Genomic DNA, 16227 nt, shown 5'->3' with positions numbered 1-16227 from the left:
AGGTGGACACAATGCCTTTTTTTTTTAATATTTTAAATATTTTATTTACATTTTAGTTTTCGGCAGACACAACATCTTTGTTTGTGGTGCTGAGGATCCAACCCAGGCCGCACGCTACCGCTTGAGCCACATCCCCAGCCCCAGGACACAATACCTTTATTTTATTTCTGTATACTTGGTCCTGAGGGTCAAACCCAGGGCCTCCCACTGAGCCATAACCCTGTTGTGAGAAAGTTTGTAGCTGTGAAGGACACAAACTCAGTATTGATGTGAAGGGTCAAGTGCTTGTTGATCTCTGCAGGTGGGATGTGGGTGAGTTCTCACAAAAGGTGTGTGTGAGAGGTTCAAGGTCCTCTCAGCAGTGTTGATAAGAGGCCCAGCGTGTTGGCTTGCAGGGTGTGGGCTGCCTGCTCTTCCAGGGTGTTTTCCTCCTTGACTGGATTCCCTGTTTCCTAAACCGAGGTGGGGAATGTAGTTAGCTTGACCATTCCTGTGTACTAAACAGCAGCCCTTTTCTCCTTTTTGGAGAGGCTATTGAGAAGTGTCAGCCTGCATGCGATTGTACAGGCATTTAAATGGCATCCTAAGAGGAGGATTGGACACCAGCCCGAGCACTGTGCCGTTATATTAAGTCCACATTATGATGAAGCATGAAATTGTAGGGAATTCTGAGCCTGTCAGCACATCAGCTAATATTTAATTGCTGGTGTGAAAATGCTATGTAAATTATGATATGCACAGCGATTTTTGATAGGCTTTGTTGAGAAGTAATTTGTATACCATATAAAAGTGTGCAGTTTAATGATTTTTTAGTATGTTCAGACTTGTAAGCTTCACTACAATTAATTTTAGAAAGTTTTCATCAACCCCCAAAGAAACCCTGTACCTTTTGGCTGTCACTTTCTGCCCCTCCCAGGAAGAGCACACCCCTGCCTATGTGACCTGCCCTGTTTCTGGGTTTGTATATATTCTGGGCATTTCATTCTGTGGTCTTTTGCAACTGACTTGTTTAGTAAAAAAAAAAAAAATGATGTAGCACATATCAGGGTTATTTTTATCCTTTAATAATATTTCATTGGGACTAGTGGTGTAGCTCAGTGATAGAGCACTTGCTTAGCACATGGGAGGTCCTGTGTTTGATTCCCAGCACTGCAAAATAATCAGAAATAAACAATAAAAGTAATCTGTTTTATATGTGTCATACTAAATTTTGTCTGTTCATTAGTTGATGGTTCATTAGTTGGGTTGTTTCTGCTTTTTGACTATTATGATTAATTTGACTATTAAGTATTTTGGTGCTAGGGATTGAACCTAGGGGGCACTTTAACCATTGAACCACATCTCCAGCCCTTTTTTCATTTATTTAGAGACGGGGTCTCACTAAGTTCCTTAGGGTCTTGCTGAGTTGCTGATGCTGGTTTGTAATCCTCCACTCTCAGCCTCTAAGGCTGCTGGGATTACAGGCATGTGCTGCCATGCCTAGCTATGACTAATGGTTTTATGCACATTAGTAAACAAGATTTTGTATGGACACATATTTTCATGTTTCTTTTCTGTACTTTGCAGTGGAAATATTGAGTCATATGGTAACTCAACATTGAGAGTTACAGTGTATAGTTTTTGGCCTTAGATAAGGATTGGCTCCATGAAGTACTGAATCTGAGCCTCAAGAGGTAGGGCTGCCCAGTGAGTTTTTTATAAAAAGCTTTCTGTCCTTAATTATAAACTAGTTGTATAGTGGGAAGTATGTGGAATTTAGAGCTAGTCATTTGGGTTCTGTTTGCCTCTGAGCCTTAATTTTCTTGTCTTTGTAATAGGAATAATAATACAAATCATCAGTGATTATCTGTAGGATAAGTAGAGAATTATAGTTGGAGTGAAAACCCACTTATGATTACAAAAGTTTATCAGAAAAATATGAAATACATGGATACACTCCTAACATAATAGAGAAAATATAAAGTCAATTTTCAAAAGTGAAACTGGAAATATTCCTATTAAATTTTTAAAAAAATATTTATTTTTTGGTGTAAATGGACACAACACAATGTCTTATATTTATGTTGTGCTGAGGATCGAACACGGGTTCCGCCCATGCTAAGAGAGTGCTCTACTGCTGAGCCACAATCCCAGCCCCATCCTATTAAAATAATTTTAAAAAGCTAAAAACGGGCATAAGCAGAACTGACATTGTGTTAAAATGTGAAAATGTGTGCTTGTGGAACTTTAGGAAGGGACAGTGATATTTGAAAACCATAAGACCATGTATGTAGAGTATAAACTGGAAAAATGTTAGAGTTCGTTGTTTGGTGAAACAGAGTAGAACATAGCTGTATGAAGATACAGTAGGGTCCCATCAGGTTGCCCAGGCTGGCCTCAAGCCATCCTTGTGTCTCAGCCTCCTGAGTAGCTAGGACTGTAGGTGCCGCCTGGCCTGGCCTGGTAAGGGATTTTTATTCAGTTAGTGTTATTTATTTATTTTTAAATTATTTTGTTTTATTTTTGAGGTGCTAGGTAGTTAACCTAGGGCCTCACACTGCTAGGCAAGTGCTCTGCTACTGAACTACTGCTCCAGTCCTCATTTAGGGGTTTGAAAGAGGAGGCTGGTATTTGGGTATAGGTTGAGCAGTGTGCACAGAGCAGCAGGTGAGGGCTTCAGTAAGTCAAGGGCATTCATGAGCTTTTAAACTATGGACTTTGGGCTTTTTTAAAGAAAACTTGGGTTTTCAGGTTCGGCTTTAAATTTTAATTGGTAGGTATGAATTGTGGGGAGGGTTTGTTTGAGCATGTTCCTACTCAGCAAACTCAGTCTATTCAACCCTCACCACCTCCCAGCCTGTCTTGTTTCATACCTTTCTGGAAGTACACTGAGAATACATAAAAGAATTTTTTAGTGCCTATCTGGGATTCTGTTGTATGATTGTATTATAATCTAACTAGTACCCCGTTTAAGATCATTTGTTGTTCCAGCCTATAACTGTTTTAAATAGAATCACTTTTTTTTAAAATTTTTATTGTTGGTTGTTCAAAACATTATATAGTTCTTGATATATCAAATTTCACACTTCGATTCAAGTGGGTTATGAACTCCCATTTTTACCCCATATACAGATTGCAGAATCACATCGGTTACACATCCACTGATTTACATATTGCCATACTAGTGCCTGTTGTATTCTGCTGCCTTTCCTATCCTCTGCTATCCCCCTCCCCTCCCCTCCCCTCCCCTCCTCTCCTCTCCCCATCTACTGTAATTCATTTCTCCCCCCTTTTTTTTTCCCCTTACCCCTCACTTCCTCTTGTATGTAATTTAGAATCACTTCTTAAAAGTCGAATTACCGGGCCAAAGTTTTTTGAGCATTTGTAATTTCTGTGGTCATTTCTGAGTTGCCCTCATGTATAGGTTTTATTAGTCTGCACTTTCACTTCCACTGTCACCCTCCCAGGGAGTCATTAAACTTTTAAGCCTTGGCAGTCTGAGAGGAGAAAACGGAACTTTTAAAATGAATGAGGTTTGGCATTTTTGTTTACGTTTTCTTTTTCTCTCAACTAGCTATCTGTTCCATTTATTTGTTGATTTTGTAAATCCTTAGAAGGCCTTTTTGTGTTAGAGGAATTGGCTCTGTCTGTGATGTAGCAGCATCTACATCAGGCCCTTAGCACAGGTGTTAAAGCCAGGAGTGTGTTTCCTTACTCTCTTCTGTTTGTTAGTTGTAACTATGGGGAAGAGTCCTTCTGGGCCACTCCTGGAAGGTGAGTGATGGCCCACTTTGTATTGCACCTTTGAAAAGAACACAGGACTTGATGGCTGTGAAAACTCTGGGTTTTTGCCCAGGTCTCTCTGAGACCTCGAGATTGTCCCTGAATATGCCATGGATGTTTTTTCCTGTTTCATTTAGAGACAGGGTCTTGCAGAGTTTCTTGGGGCCTTGCTAAGTTGATGAGGCTGGCTTTGAACTCACAGTCCTCCTGCCTCAGCCTCCCGAGTCTCTGGGATTACAGGTATGTATTACTGTACCCGGCTAAAATCTGTAATCTTTCTAGGGAGTTTTGCTGCCTCGGGAATTCCTCTGAGGCGCTAATGTGAGTTGGGCCTCCTCTTGGGAGGGCTGAGTGCTTGCTCAGAGTTCATCTCACCAATTTTTGTCTTTATATGGTCAGCGTGCTCTGTGAATGCTTGGTGAATGATTTTGATAAGTAGGCCTTTAAGTAGATTTTCTGTGGTCATCAGACCTTAAAGGATATGCTGTCAAGTTTTCTAGAATGAATGTGTTGGGGTCCCCAGGGTTACCCTCAGGTTCAGTGATTTGCCAGGACTCAAGATGCAGTTGTACCATGGCTGTGTCATTACTGTCAAAAGTATGTTAGCCTTTGTCAGTGAAGGGAAGAGGTGCTTGGGACAAAGGTGACAGAAGACTGGGCATGACCGTTCCAGCTCTTCCCTGGGGAATGACAAGCAGAGCACAAATGGCCTCCACCAGGAAGCTCCTTGCACCCAGTGCTGGTCTTGTGGGCATTCTCGGCTTAGCACGTGCCTGAGTTCCAGACTTCTACCAGGAATTTGGCTAGTGTGCATGGTTTTCACCAACACTTGAAAGACAGTGAGCCAGCCATTCTTTCCCGAGGTGGTAGGAACCTTCCCGAAATCCAAGTTCTCAGATGCCAGCTTTTCCCGCAGGCCTCTCTAAGGATCGCCATTGAAAACCTGCCGTGTTAGCTCTTTTTCTGCTCAGAGTATGTAGTTCAGGTAACTAAAGGTTGTTTTAAAAAATCGTAGTTTATTATCGGTAGACAGGCCTTCTTGAAGCGGTGGTTCATGATAATTGAGCAGAAACTGCCCTGTTGGGTGGCAGTGGGTACCAGTGCACATGAGTTTTGTCCCTGCTCATCTTCTTCCTTTTGATTTTGCTGCAGGGTGTCCTTACATAGCATTCCTTGTGGCCCTTTCGGTGATAGCATCCTCAAATCCTAGGGGAGCAAAAGGGGCACAATGGAGCTGGATATCCCCAGTGGCTGCTGCTGCTGCTTTTAATTAAGAGAGAGAGAGATACTGGGGCTTAAACTCTGGGGTGCTTTAGCAATGGGTACATTACCAACCCTTTTTATTTTGAGACAGGATCTTGCCAAGTTGCTGAGACTGGCCTCAAATTTACAATCCATTTTAAATAAGATAACATTAATTCAAGTGTTATTTTGAATAAATTATCAAATTATGAATATTTATCTTATTTAAGAAGTTTAAAAATGAAAAGTTACCTTCATTACAACTTAAGGTCCTTTTTTGGGGGGTGGGTACTGGGGATTGGACTCAGTGGCAACTTGACCACTGAACCACATCCTCAGCCCTATTTTGTATTGTATTTAGAGATAAGGTCTCACTGAGTTGCTGAGCGCCTCGCTTTTTTTGAGTTCCCAATCCTCCTGCCTCAGCCTCCTGAGCCACTGGGATTATAGGCATGTGTCACCGTGTCTGGCTCAATTTAAGGCTCTTAGTAGGTAAATTGAGGAAACTGAATGACCTGGTACTCCAAGCCTTAAGATCAGAAAATCATCTAAGTAGCTTTTCTTTTTTCTTTTCTTTTTTTTTTTTTTTTTGAGAGAGAGAGAGAGAGAATTTTTTAATATTTAGTTTTTAGTTATCGGTGGACACAACATCTTTGTTTGTATGTGGTGCTGAGGATCGAACCCGGGCCGTATGCATGCCAGGCGAGCGTGCTACCGCTTGAGCATGCACATCCCCAGCCCTAAGTAGCTTTTCTAATAATCTCAAAAGAATTACTAAAGTTAAGTAGAAAAGATTTCTCTCTGCATCAACTCTTAGGGGAGAGCAGTTGCTACTAATTAATAACTGATATCCTTAGGAGCTGGGATTTGGGAATTTTACTTTTGAAGAGAATTACAGATTTTCAAGCCTTTTTGTTAATCGTTCTATTTCACATCTTTCCATTATGAATCGAAATTTGAACTTGAGCTAGAAGGAGTTGAGGGAAGAAAAGACTCAAATTTTTTTCCTGTGCTGGGGATTAAACCCAGGGCCTCATGCATTCTAGGCAAGCTCTCTTTTGCCATGCCACAACTCTAGCCTTTTTAATTTTGTTTTTAAGTAGAATATATAGCTCTGAAGGATACCGACCTACACTTTCTACGTTTCCAACAGCTGACAGTAAATTTTGGGGACCATATTTATAAGTTTGCATTCTTAGAAACAGTTCAGTGGCTGGCTGTATTGAAAATGTTACTTCCTTTAACATTTGTATCGATACATGATGTCTTCTCACCTTGAATAGTCTATGGGGCTTGGAGTTTAACTTAGTTGTAGAGTGCATGCCTAGCATGTGTGAAGCCCTGGGCTCAGTCCATCCCCAGCGCCCAAAACAAAATAAACACCTGTTTTGGACACTTGAGAAAAAAAATTTTTTTTAAACTTTAGTATTATTTTTACCTTATAGTATGGCTGTAATATCTGATCTCTTAGTGTAAAAACCACAGATTAAATCCTATTAAGGGAATTTTTTTATATGCTAGGCAATTGCTCTACCTCTAAGCTACACTGCAAGTCCTGATCTGAGGGATTTTTGAAAAATTCTGAGTTGTGATTTTTTTTTTTTAATTTTTTTTTAGTTGTAGACAGACACAGTACCTTCATTTTATTTGTTTTTATGTGGTGCTGGGGATTGAACCCAGTGCCTCACAGATGGAAGGCAAATGCTCACCAACTGAGCTACAACTCCAGCCCGAGTTATGATTTTTAAAGAAACCTTACTTGACTCTGAGGACTTTTTGAGCTTAGAGTTTTCCCCTCGAACTTAGTTTTTCACTGGCAGAGAACATGCTAGTGTGTTCCAAATGTGCTTGAGTTACTCTATCTAAAGGTGGCGTTGGCATTTCACAATCTCCCTGTTGCAGTTTGTCTGCGCAACTAGAAAAGCTTTACATAAGCTCAGTGGCTGCCCTGTGCCCTGGAGCCAGACCTCCTTTGCAGCAAAGAAGACCTAACGGTATAGTGCACTGGTGAGGTCACTTGAGTTTTAAATAGAGCCTGGCTCTTGAAATAAGGACAGCATGATTTAGGGGAAAGGCCAGAACTTGATCTCCATGGCCTCAGGCACTGGAGCTTCTCCTGGCACCAGAGACCATTATTAGGTCGCATCATAGTGGCTAGGTTTCAGCGCCCATGTTGGCAGTGGGAGAGATGAGAGCACGGTGGACTGAGGGCTCACCCACAGACCTGCCAGAGCCTCTGCCTGTCTCATAGCCAGTCTGGGGAGTTCTTTGCAGGCCAGTGCTCAGGTTCATGGAAGGGAAGTGGTATAAAGAGCAAAGGAAGTGTCAGGCTAGGGAAGAGGATGTGATAGAGAAGAAATACTTGATATGGGAAGATAAGAAAGAAATGTATATGTGTCAATAGTGAGAAATACACGAGGAAAAAGTCTTCAGGGCATCCTCAAGTATACCTGCTCACATCTCCCAGCGCATGCACTTGTATCCCAGCTCTTCAGCCTTTTGTCATAACAGATCCCTGTTTGTTTTTTATATTGTTGTTTTGGTTACTGGGGATTGAATTCAGGGCCACGGAGTTGCTTAGCACCTTGCCAGAGCCGAGGCTAGTTTTAAACTCACGATCCTCCTGTCTCAGCCTCTCAAAATGCTGGGATTACAAGTGTGTGCCACCGCACCCGGCACAAATCCCTGTTTTTGGGTAAGGGAACTATGACCATGAGAAGTGGAATGTTTTGCCCCTTGAGTGACAGGCAAGGAATTTTCTTGGCATTTGTGTGGTGGTAGCCATCAGAACTCAGTGTGTGAGCGTTGCCCGAGGAGTGAGCAGCCATGACTGTGTGAAGATGATCAGCATCCCTGTTCATCCAGGAAAAGGGATGTTTGCACAGGGCAGGGTGTTGGGGGTGAGGAGACAGGGGTCCTGGAGTGAAAAACATCTCTTCCCTCACTTGTGCTCTGAATTCTTCTAGCAGCACCTTCACACTCATCTGCTGTAGGTATTATAATAGCGAGTCAGTAATGTATCATGAAGGGTTAACTTAAGAAAACTACTTAAAAAAATACTAATCAGTTCAAGAAATATTTGCATTGCATAACATTTTCTGACTATCTCAAAAATTAGTAAACTACACGTGATGAATTCAAAGACTGAATTGCTTGTAGCACCCTAATAAGTATGATCTGGTTTTTATGTTCTGATTTAATTATCTCTGCATTGGAATTGGTGGCGACAAGCTGGGTGTGGTGGTGCATACTAGTAATCCCTGTGACTCCTGCTGTGGACTTACTACAAAGAAGTTTAAACACAGGCTACAGTTAACAAGTTCAAGGCCAGCCTTGGCAACAAAGGTCCATCAACAACTAATAAAATATTAAAAAATGAAAATAAAAGGCTGTAGAAAGAAGGTAAATGACTTGGACGTGGAAAAAAATCTTTGGCAAAGCATCCCCCCACAAACACTTTAGTATATATATTATGTAATGCAATTTTACATAGAAGCTATGATCAACACCAGGAACATAACAAGTGGCTAGTTTACCTGGGGGTGAAGAAGAGAGTAGGGAAAAAATGGTTTCATAGGGAATGTATTACCTTGTTTGGGGGGCTTTGGGGGGTAGTGGGGAATTAACCCAGGGGAGCTTTACCACTGAGCACATCCCCAGCCCTTTTTATTTTGAGACAGGTCTCTGCTAAGCTGCTGAGGCTGGCCTTGAACTTGTGATCTGCCTGTCTCAGCCTCCTGTGTGGCTGGATTATAGGCATGTACCACTGCCCCTGGCCTTATCTTGGTTTTTAATACTTTCAGTATATGCCAGGTAGGAGTACTGGAAGGTGTTCTAGGTGGGGCAGAAGAACAAGCAGCCAGTAAACACAGGCTGGATGAATAATGTGGCCTCAGAATCTGGAAGATAGTAAGAGTGCTGTTAGAAACCTAATGGCTGTGATATCACACAACCAGGTGAAATAAAAAAGGAGTGTTAGTGACTTAATGTCTTGACAATCTTAGGATGGTGAAGACAGAAACCTTTGAAGTTCCTATGTTTATTAAAGCATCATCTCTGTTGACTACCTCCAGAAGTACTTGCTCATTTTTCTTGTCCTGTATGTTACTAATCCTATGGATGCTGCCTGTCACAAGTACACATTTCTCCACTTTTTTTTTTTGATAGCAGAAATTGAACCCAGGGGTGCTTAACCACTGAGCCACATCCCCCCCTTTTTTTTTATATTTATTTTTTGTGGTGCTGAGGATCGAACCCAGGTCCCGCCCATGCTAGGCGAGCCCTCTACTGCTGAGCCACAATCCCAGCCCCCATCCCCAGCCCTTTTTATTTTTTGAGATAATGTCTTGCTAAGTTGTTGAGTCTGGCTTTAAGCTTGTGATCCTCTAGCCTCTATCTCCCAAGTTACTGGGATTACTGGTGTGCGCCACCACGCCTGGTAATTCATCTTCTCTTGGCACACCAGCAGAAAAGCCTTCTTGTTTCTCAAAAGTCAACTCAAACTTGACTCAGGTATATTCTCACCCCAAAGGGGTAGGCCTAGGAGTCAGTGGATAGCGCAAATGAAGTTGTCAGAGAAGCTGAGGAATGTAAGTCATCTATTAGAATCTCTAGGATCATATGTATGTGATGTTACATGAGAAAATTGTATAGGCCTTTTGCAATTAAAATAACAACTTGAGTTGTCATCTAAGAGCTAGACTTGACAGTTCTTCCATAGAACCACATGTGCTGGGCCTGGGTCCTTCTCTGAGGAGGAAGCCAGGGTTTGATTACCTTGATCCAGCTGCATTTTTCCCTTGTTGGTTGCCTGTTCCCCCTCCACTCCCTTCCCTATTCCCACACAGTGTTCTTCTTTTTCTGTTAATCATTTTGATTTACTGTTGTGTTTTAGTCGTATGAATATGTGACTAACCCAGTTGATATCATCTGTACAGTAACAGCTCTTTATTGTTTTCTTCTCACAGGTGACAGAGCTGAATGAGCCACTGTCCAATGAAGAACGGAACCTGCTCTCTGTGGCTTACAAGAATGTCGTTGGAGCTCGCCGTTCCTCATGGAGGGTCATCAGTAGCATTGAGCAGAAGACATCTGCAGATGGCAACGAGAAGAAGATAGAGATGGTTCGTGCTTACCGGGAGAAAATCGAGAAGGAGCTGGAGGCGGTGTGTCAAGATGTGCTGAGCCTGCTGGACAACTACCTGATCAAGAATTGCAGCGAGACCCAGTACGAGAGCAAGGTGTTCTACCTGAAGATGAAAGGGGACTATTACCGCTACCTGGCTGAAGTAGCCACTGGAGAGAAGCGGGCCACCGTGGTGGAGTCCTCTGAGAAGGCCTACAGCGAAGCCCATGAGATCAGCAAGGAGCACATGCAGCCCACCCACCCCATCCGGTTGGGCCTGGCGCTTAACTACTCCGTGTTCTACTACGAGATCCAGAACGCCCCAGAGCAAGCCTGCCACTTGGCCAAGACCGCCTTTGACGATGCCATTGCCGAGCTCGACACTCTGAACGAGGACTCCTACAAGGACTCCACTCTCATCATGCAGCTCCTCCGTGACAACCTAACGCTCTGGACAAGCGATCAGCAAGACGACGAGGGCGGAGAAGGCAACAATTAAGGCCCCAGGTGGACTGGCAGCGCACGCTGATGCTACTACTGCAGTCTTTATTTTTTTCCCATGAGTTGGGGGTCGGGTGGGGGAGGGAAAGGGAGGGCTGACCTTCCCAGGGAGAAACCCACGACCTGTCCTGTCTTTGATCGCCTCTTTGACGTTTTTGCCAAAATACCACTAGTGGAAAGTCAGGCTAGCTGTGCTGGTATTGGAGTAGCAGTCTCACGGCATATGGACTGTGGTGTAGGTTCATGCAAGTGGAGCTGTCTGTCTTTAATTTAACTTATTGCTAGGTGATAGGTTTTGAGATGAAAAGAAAATGTAAATGGAATGGCCCTCATTCAGTAAGTTCTGTGGTTCCAGTAACGATTTTATGTACATACGCTCTTGTCTTAAGTTTTGGGTACTTTCTCGCTCCTCTGTTTTAGCTGTGCATTTCTTTTGGGGTGTCCTCTACCAGACATGGCATAGTTTAAATCCCAAGCAAACAGACTTGGAGCATGAGGTTTGCTCATCCTACAGTTTAGGCCTGCCCGTTTTCCTCAAGTCTGATTAGTTGACAGTATTAACACTAAATTGCAGTTTACAGTGTTTCTACATTACAGCCATATGTGACATCAAGCCATCAATTGTGAATTTTTCTTTGCTGTTTTGTTTTTTTTTTTGGCTTTACATTCTTCTTTAGCCGTATCTAGGTTGGTTTTGCTGTTCTCTGCCTCCTTGGCTAACAAACGTGCCCTGAGGAGAGTCAAAGCTACTTTAGGTTCGGTTAATAGGTGCTTGGCAGGTGGCTGTGGGATTTCATCCTCCTTTCCTCTTAACAAATCAACAACAGAAGTTATTAATCACTTTAACAGAAACATTAAGCACCGCAAAAATGGAGGCACTTCAGGTCTGTCATGTATGGTGTTAGATTCTCCATGACCCCTGCTCCCAGCTGCCTCAGCTCCTTCCTCAGGGATTGCACTGCCATTTGCTCCCCTCTGCACGTGAACTTTCCCCGCTGTACTGGTGCCTACGGCACACGAGTGGCTTGGAGGTTGGATCCTAGAGGCTGGTGGCCTTCAAGAATGTGTGTGGTGCAGTGTGGAGAGTCAGGTGCTAGAAGCTGAACCTGTAGAGACCCGGCAGGAGGCGCTGCGCCTGCCCAGCCTTCCTCCAGCTCTCCTTCCTGAGGGCAGGCCTGCTGCGGCGGTGAGTGAAGTCACCATGGGGAGTAAGCGCTGAATCCTGTTTGACCAAAACTTTTCCCCTTTTTCTATTCAAGGAAAGCATGGAAGTTGGAGGTTGACCTCTCTGAGTTAGCGCACATTTTGCAATTGAAGGAAACCACAGAGCTGTTTCCACACAGCTGTTCTCAGTTAGCCCTGGGGCCCTCCTTCCCACTGTAGCTTGGTCTCTGTAAACCTGACCCATTGCATGTCGCCTGTCCAGTTTTTCTTAGCTTTTTTTTTTTAAACAAAATCAGTAACCATGTGGACTCCTAAGATCGGTAATGACACCAGAGTTACTTTGTTACTTTATTTTATTTAGGCAAGAAGAGATATGAGTAATGACTGAGGAAAACCTGACATGCTTTTGCTAGACCAAAATCAAGCTTACAATTAGGAAATGAGTATGTTTAACAGGACACAGTGACAGTGACAATAGAAGCGTGGTGATGACCGTAGAATCAGTGTGCTCCGTAGTATTGCAGTTTCCCAGCATGATTTTCCTTTGAGGGCCCCTCCTCACCCTGATGGAAGTCCTGACTCACTGAATTCTTCCAGGAGTTCTAACTCAACAGAGCTTTGTCGCTTTTGTGCCATTACAGGAGCCTGGAGTCATCACTGTGGATGGAAAACATTTGGGGGAAGGGGCGGGTGGGTCTTTCCCTAATTTTATCTTCATGTCCAGTGAGCAGTGTCATGTCCGTCCTTATCGCATTTGGAAATGATTGACTGGAATTACAAAACCTATTTTTCCTTTAAATTTCAGCTTTGGCTCTGGCTGCGTTTTAGAATAATGCAAGATAAAATCCCTGCAGACAGACAGAGGGCTGGAACTGAAGAGGGACAGGAGACTTGGTGTTACGCAGCTTGAATGGTTTCTTTTCTTTTCTTTATTTTTAAAGAAATGCACTTGCCTATGATACTGTCTCTCCAGTGAAATGATTACTCCTCCATTACTCTATTGATACAATATTGTGCATGCTCGTGTTGTATTTCTATACAGTAGCTTGAAATTTATTAACTTATACTGTAGGTGTTATGTATTCCTATGACAAAAAAAAATTAAGTCTTCAAATTTTTTAAAGTTTTTTTAATTTAATTTTTCCTTTTGGGGGTACAAGTTTGCTCTACCAAATAGTGATCGTAACAAATTGATCTGTTTTGGATGTTGCTATAGTGACATGCAGTTATATATTTTGTTTTTAAGGGGGGGGCAAAAGAAACACCAGTGTTAGCTTAATCTTAATGTCTGGTGTTTGTCATGGTGAAATTATAACTATTACAGTGTAGGAGAGCACTGACTATGTTCTCCGAATGAGCCTTTGTGCTTTTTGTCATGTTATGCAGTGAACTATTTTTAAGGTCTAATCAGTGATTATTTTTCCAACTCCGTGTTTCTCTAAGGAATTATTTCGCACACGGACCATTCTTAGCAGTTTTCCTCAGTGATGGAATATCATGAATGTGAGTCATTATGTAGCTGTCGTACATTGAGCAAATAAACTTACAGATCTGATGTCCGTGCCATTTAGTTTCATTTAATGTTTTAACTTTTCCTTTGCTTTTGGGGGTATGATTGGAGGTGTGTGAGTTTGGATGGGTTGATGGGGTGTGGGGCGAGACAGCTTCCAGTACAAAGGGCCTGTGTCTGGTAGTCAGACCTGGGCTTAGTGACCTTAAGAAAATCAAGGGTTGATTGAGGGTATGGCTCAGCGGTAGAGCACTTGTCCCTTGCCTAGATGTGCACAAGTCCTGGATTTGATCCCCAGCACTTGAACAAAAAAAGGAAATGGAAATTAGAACACTGTCTGGGCCTCCTAAGTCTGCTTTTTATTTTTTTTTGTACCGTGATTGAACTCGGGCACAAGGCCACTGAGCCACATCCCCAGCCCTGTTTTGTATTTTATTTATAGACAGGGTCTCACTGAGTTGCTTAGTTCCTCACTTTTTGCTGAGGCTGGCTTTGAACTCACGATCCTCCTATCTCAGCCTCTCAAGCTGCTGGGATTACAGGTGTGCACCACCACACCCAGCCCAAATCTCTTGCAAAGTACTGTGTTTGGCTGGGTCCCAAAGGGCCCTTTGGGGATACAACTGGTGAGAAGCACAGGCCCGAGTTTGAATCCTGCTCCTGAGCCCAATAGCCAGGTGCTGCTGGAGGCAGCCGTGTCAGGAGGTACCTGCAAGTGGGAGTATTGTCCATGAGGTAAAGCCTTTGCACCTTTCAGGGGGTACGAGTTTCAGCAGAAGGGAAGGGTGGCCTTTACAGTGGAGGGAGACAAGTTTTTTTTTTATTTTCTGAGAAACTTTAACTCACATTTGGTGTGATAAGACCGTGTCAGAGGCCTTTCACTGTACATTGAATGAATTGTCTCCTGGGTTAGCTTGTTTGTCCCTGGGACCACCCGAGTGCCACTGCAAGTATGGCTTGGAACTGGCAGTGACTGGGCCTGAGGTCCTACCACACACTGATGCCTGGATTTGGGGCCCTCCCAAGTTTGGTGAGCTAAGCCCGGGCTGCTTCTGGCAGTGCCGACATGGCCCCTCGGGATGTGCTGAGCAGGATCAGTATAGGAGCCACTGAGCGTAGAAGGAGAAAGTACAGGCGTGGGCAGGTTTTGAGAGGGTCCCTGAGGCTCTTTGGAAACAAGGGAAAAGGACTTAGAAGTTTCTATCACACCCTGTTCCTTTGTGACACCTGCCTCTTAGGGTTATCATGACTGGAATTTACCCAGAGTATTCCATGAACACTTGGAAATTGTTTTTTGAGGAGGGGGACACTTTGTTGCCCATGCTGGCCTCCTGCTAAGTCGGTGAGACTGCAGGCAGACACTACCATGTCTGGCTGGCCAGTTTTAAGATTTCTTTGATGCAACAGTCCTCAGACTTTCTCAACTCAGAACCCTTTTACATAACTCTGAAGAGCTTTTGTTTGTGTGGGGTTGAATCAAAAACTACAAGTTAAAAATACTCATTTGTCTAAAAACAATCACCATTTGTTTCTTGAAAAATAGTTGTTTTCCAAAACAAACAAACAAAAAAAATAGAGGCGTAGCATTGTTTCACAGTTTTATAGGTCAACTGGACTCTGATATCTGATGCTACGTGCAGTGTGTTGTGATACGTTGAAGTATTGGGGGGTGGGTAGTTGGAAAGGATGGCCCTGAAGAGCTGGGTTGAATGGTGGTTTAGAAGAAGGCTAAAAGCTTCTCATGGTTCAGGTGGCACTCATCTGTAATCCAAGCTGCTTAGGAGGCTAAGGCAGGAGGATCGGAGGTTCAAGACCAGTGTGGGCAACTTAGTGAAATCTGTCTCAAAATTCACTAAGGGCAGGGGATGTAGCACAGTGGTAACAGTGCCCCTGGGTTCAGTCCCCAGAACTGCAGAACAACAAACTCATTCTTCAAGCTCTGTGTCCTCGTGCTGAGTGTGTTATAGAATTTTGAAAATAGCCAGTAGGGTAAAGCAGTGAGGTAAGGTGACAGGGACAGGAGTGGGTATTAGGGAGTCCCTCAGCCCCCTTGTTTGGGGCATCCGTGGAGCAGAGTTCATCCTGACAACTTTGGGGGTGGAGTAGAGGTCATAAATAAGGAGGTTCAGTGGCAGGAACCTTCCAGCACAGCAGGCATGCTGCAGAGGGCGGGTGCAGTTTCTCTCCAGTCTATTTATGAGCAATGACCACACACACTGGCCTCTGCACGGGTCAACTGAGACTGCACATTGACTCACTCTGGATGATTCGAGTGGCTAAGAATGGCAACTTGGTTTTCAGAGCAAGTTTGGAGAAATAGCTTCTGAAAACTAGCTGTTCTCTATTTCTGGGAGTTGACATTAAGTGGTCACCAACCTGATCAGAGCATTAAAATGTGATATACCTGGCGCTGGAGTTGTAGCTCAGTGGTAGAGAGCTCGCCTCGCATGTTCGAGGCTCTGGGTTTGATCCTCAATACCACATAAAAATAAATAAAATAAAGGTATTGTGTCAAAGTACAACTAAAAAATAAATATTTAAGAAAAATGTGATATACCAGCCTTGTCCAATGAGCCTGCTGGTATGAATTCACCAAGTCTGGAGTGATGAGACAGGACGGGTTAGATGCAAACCACACCAGCCCTACCTCTAAGGAATTGTGAGTACCTGTGGTCCGGGAGGAGTCTGCAGGAGGAGCGGGCTCTCACAGGCCTCACAAGTGAACAGATTGCCCAGGTTAAGTAAGGTACTGGTTAGGCACTCCTGCCCTACTGCAAGAGAGGAAAGCCAATAGGAATTACTTTGAGGAACATGATTTGGGGGTAGGAATGTTTTTTAATTAGCGGTGTATGCACCTAACAATATAAAAGGGTGCGATGTTGGGGCTGGGGATGTGGCTCAAGCAGTAACACGCGCACCTGGC

At 43.5% G+C, this 16227-nt stretch overlaps 1 protein-coding gene across 2 annotated transcripts in view; it reads left to right on the top strand.

The window, feature by feature from the left end:
* Positions 1–13349, top strand: part of Ywhag (tyrosine 3-monooxygenase/tryptophan 5-monooxygenase activation protein gamma) — a 33783-nt gene extending 20434 nt beyond the window's left edge. The window contains exons 2-3 of one of the 2 annotated variants that reach the window (XR_009224739.1): positions 9972–12484; positions 12600–13349. Coding sequence is in view for 1 of the 2 variants with exons in the window: in XM_058572228.1 (XP_058428211.1) it covers positions 9972–10628 (657 nt within the window). In the remaining variant the exon portion in view is untranslated. The remainder of the gene's footprint in view (positions 1–9971; positions 12485–12599) is intronic. The other variant, XM_058572228.1, reaches the window with a different exon arrangement.
* Positions 13350–16227: the final 2878 nt, after the last annotated feature.

This window comes from Marmota monax, unplaced genomic scaffold (assembly GCF_021218885.2).
Source record: "Marmota monax isolate L192 unplaced genomic scaffold, Marmota_monax_Labrador192_F-V1.1 WCK01_AAM20220418_F8-fsc00237, whole genome shotgun sequence".
Classification (NCBI taxonomy): domain Eukaryota; kingdom Metazoa; phylum Chordata; class Mammalia; order Rodentia; family Sciuridae; genus Marmota; species Marmota monax.
Note: the sequence above shows the minus strand (reverse complement) of the source record. Positions and strands in the feature narration are given on the sequence as shown.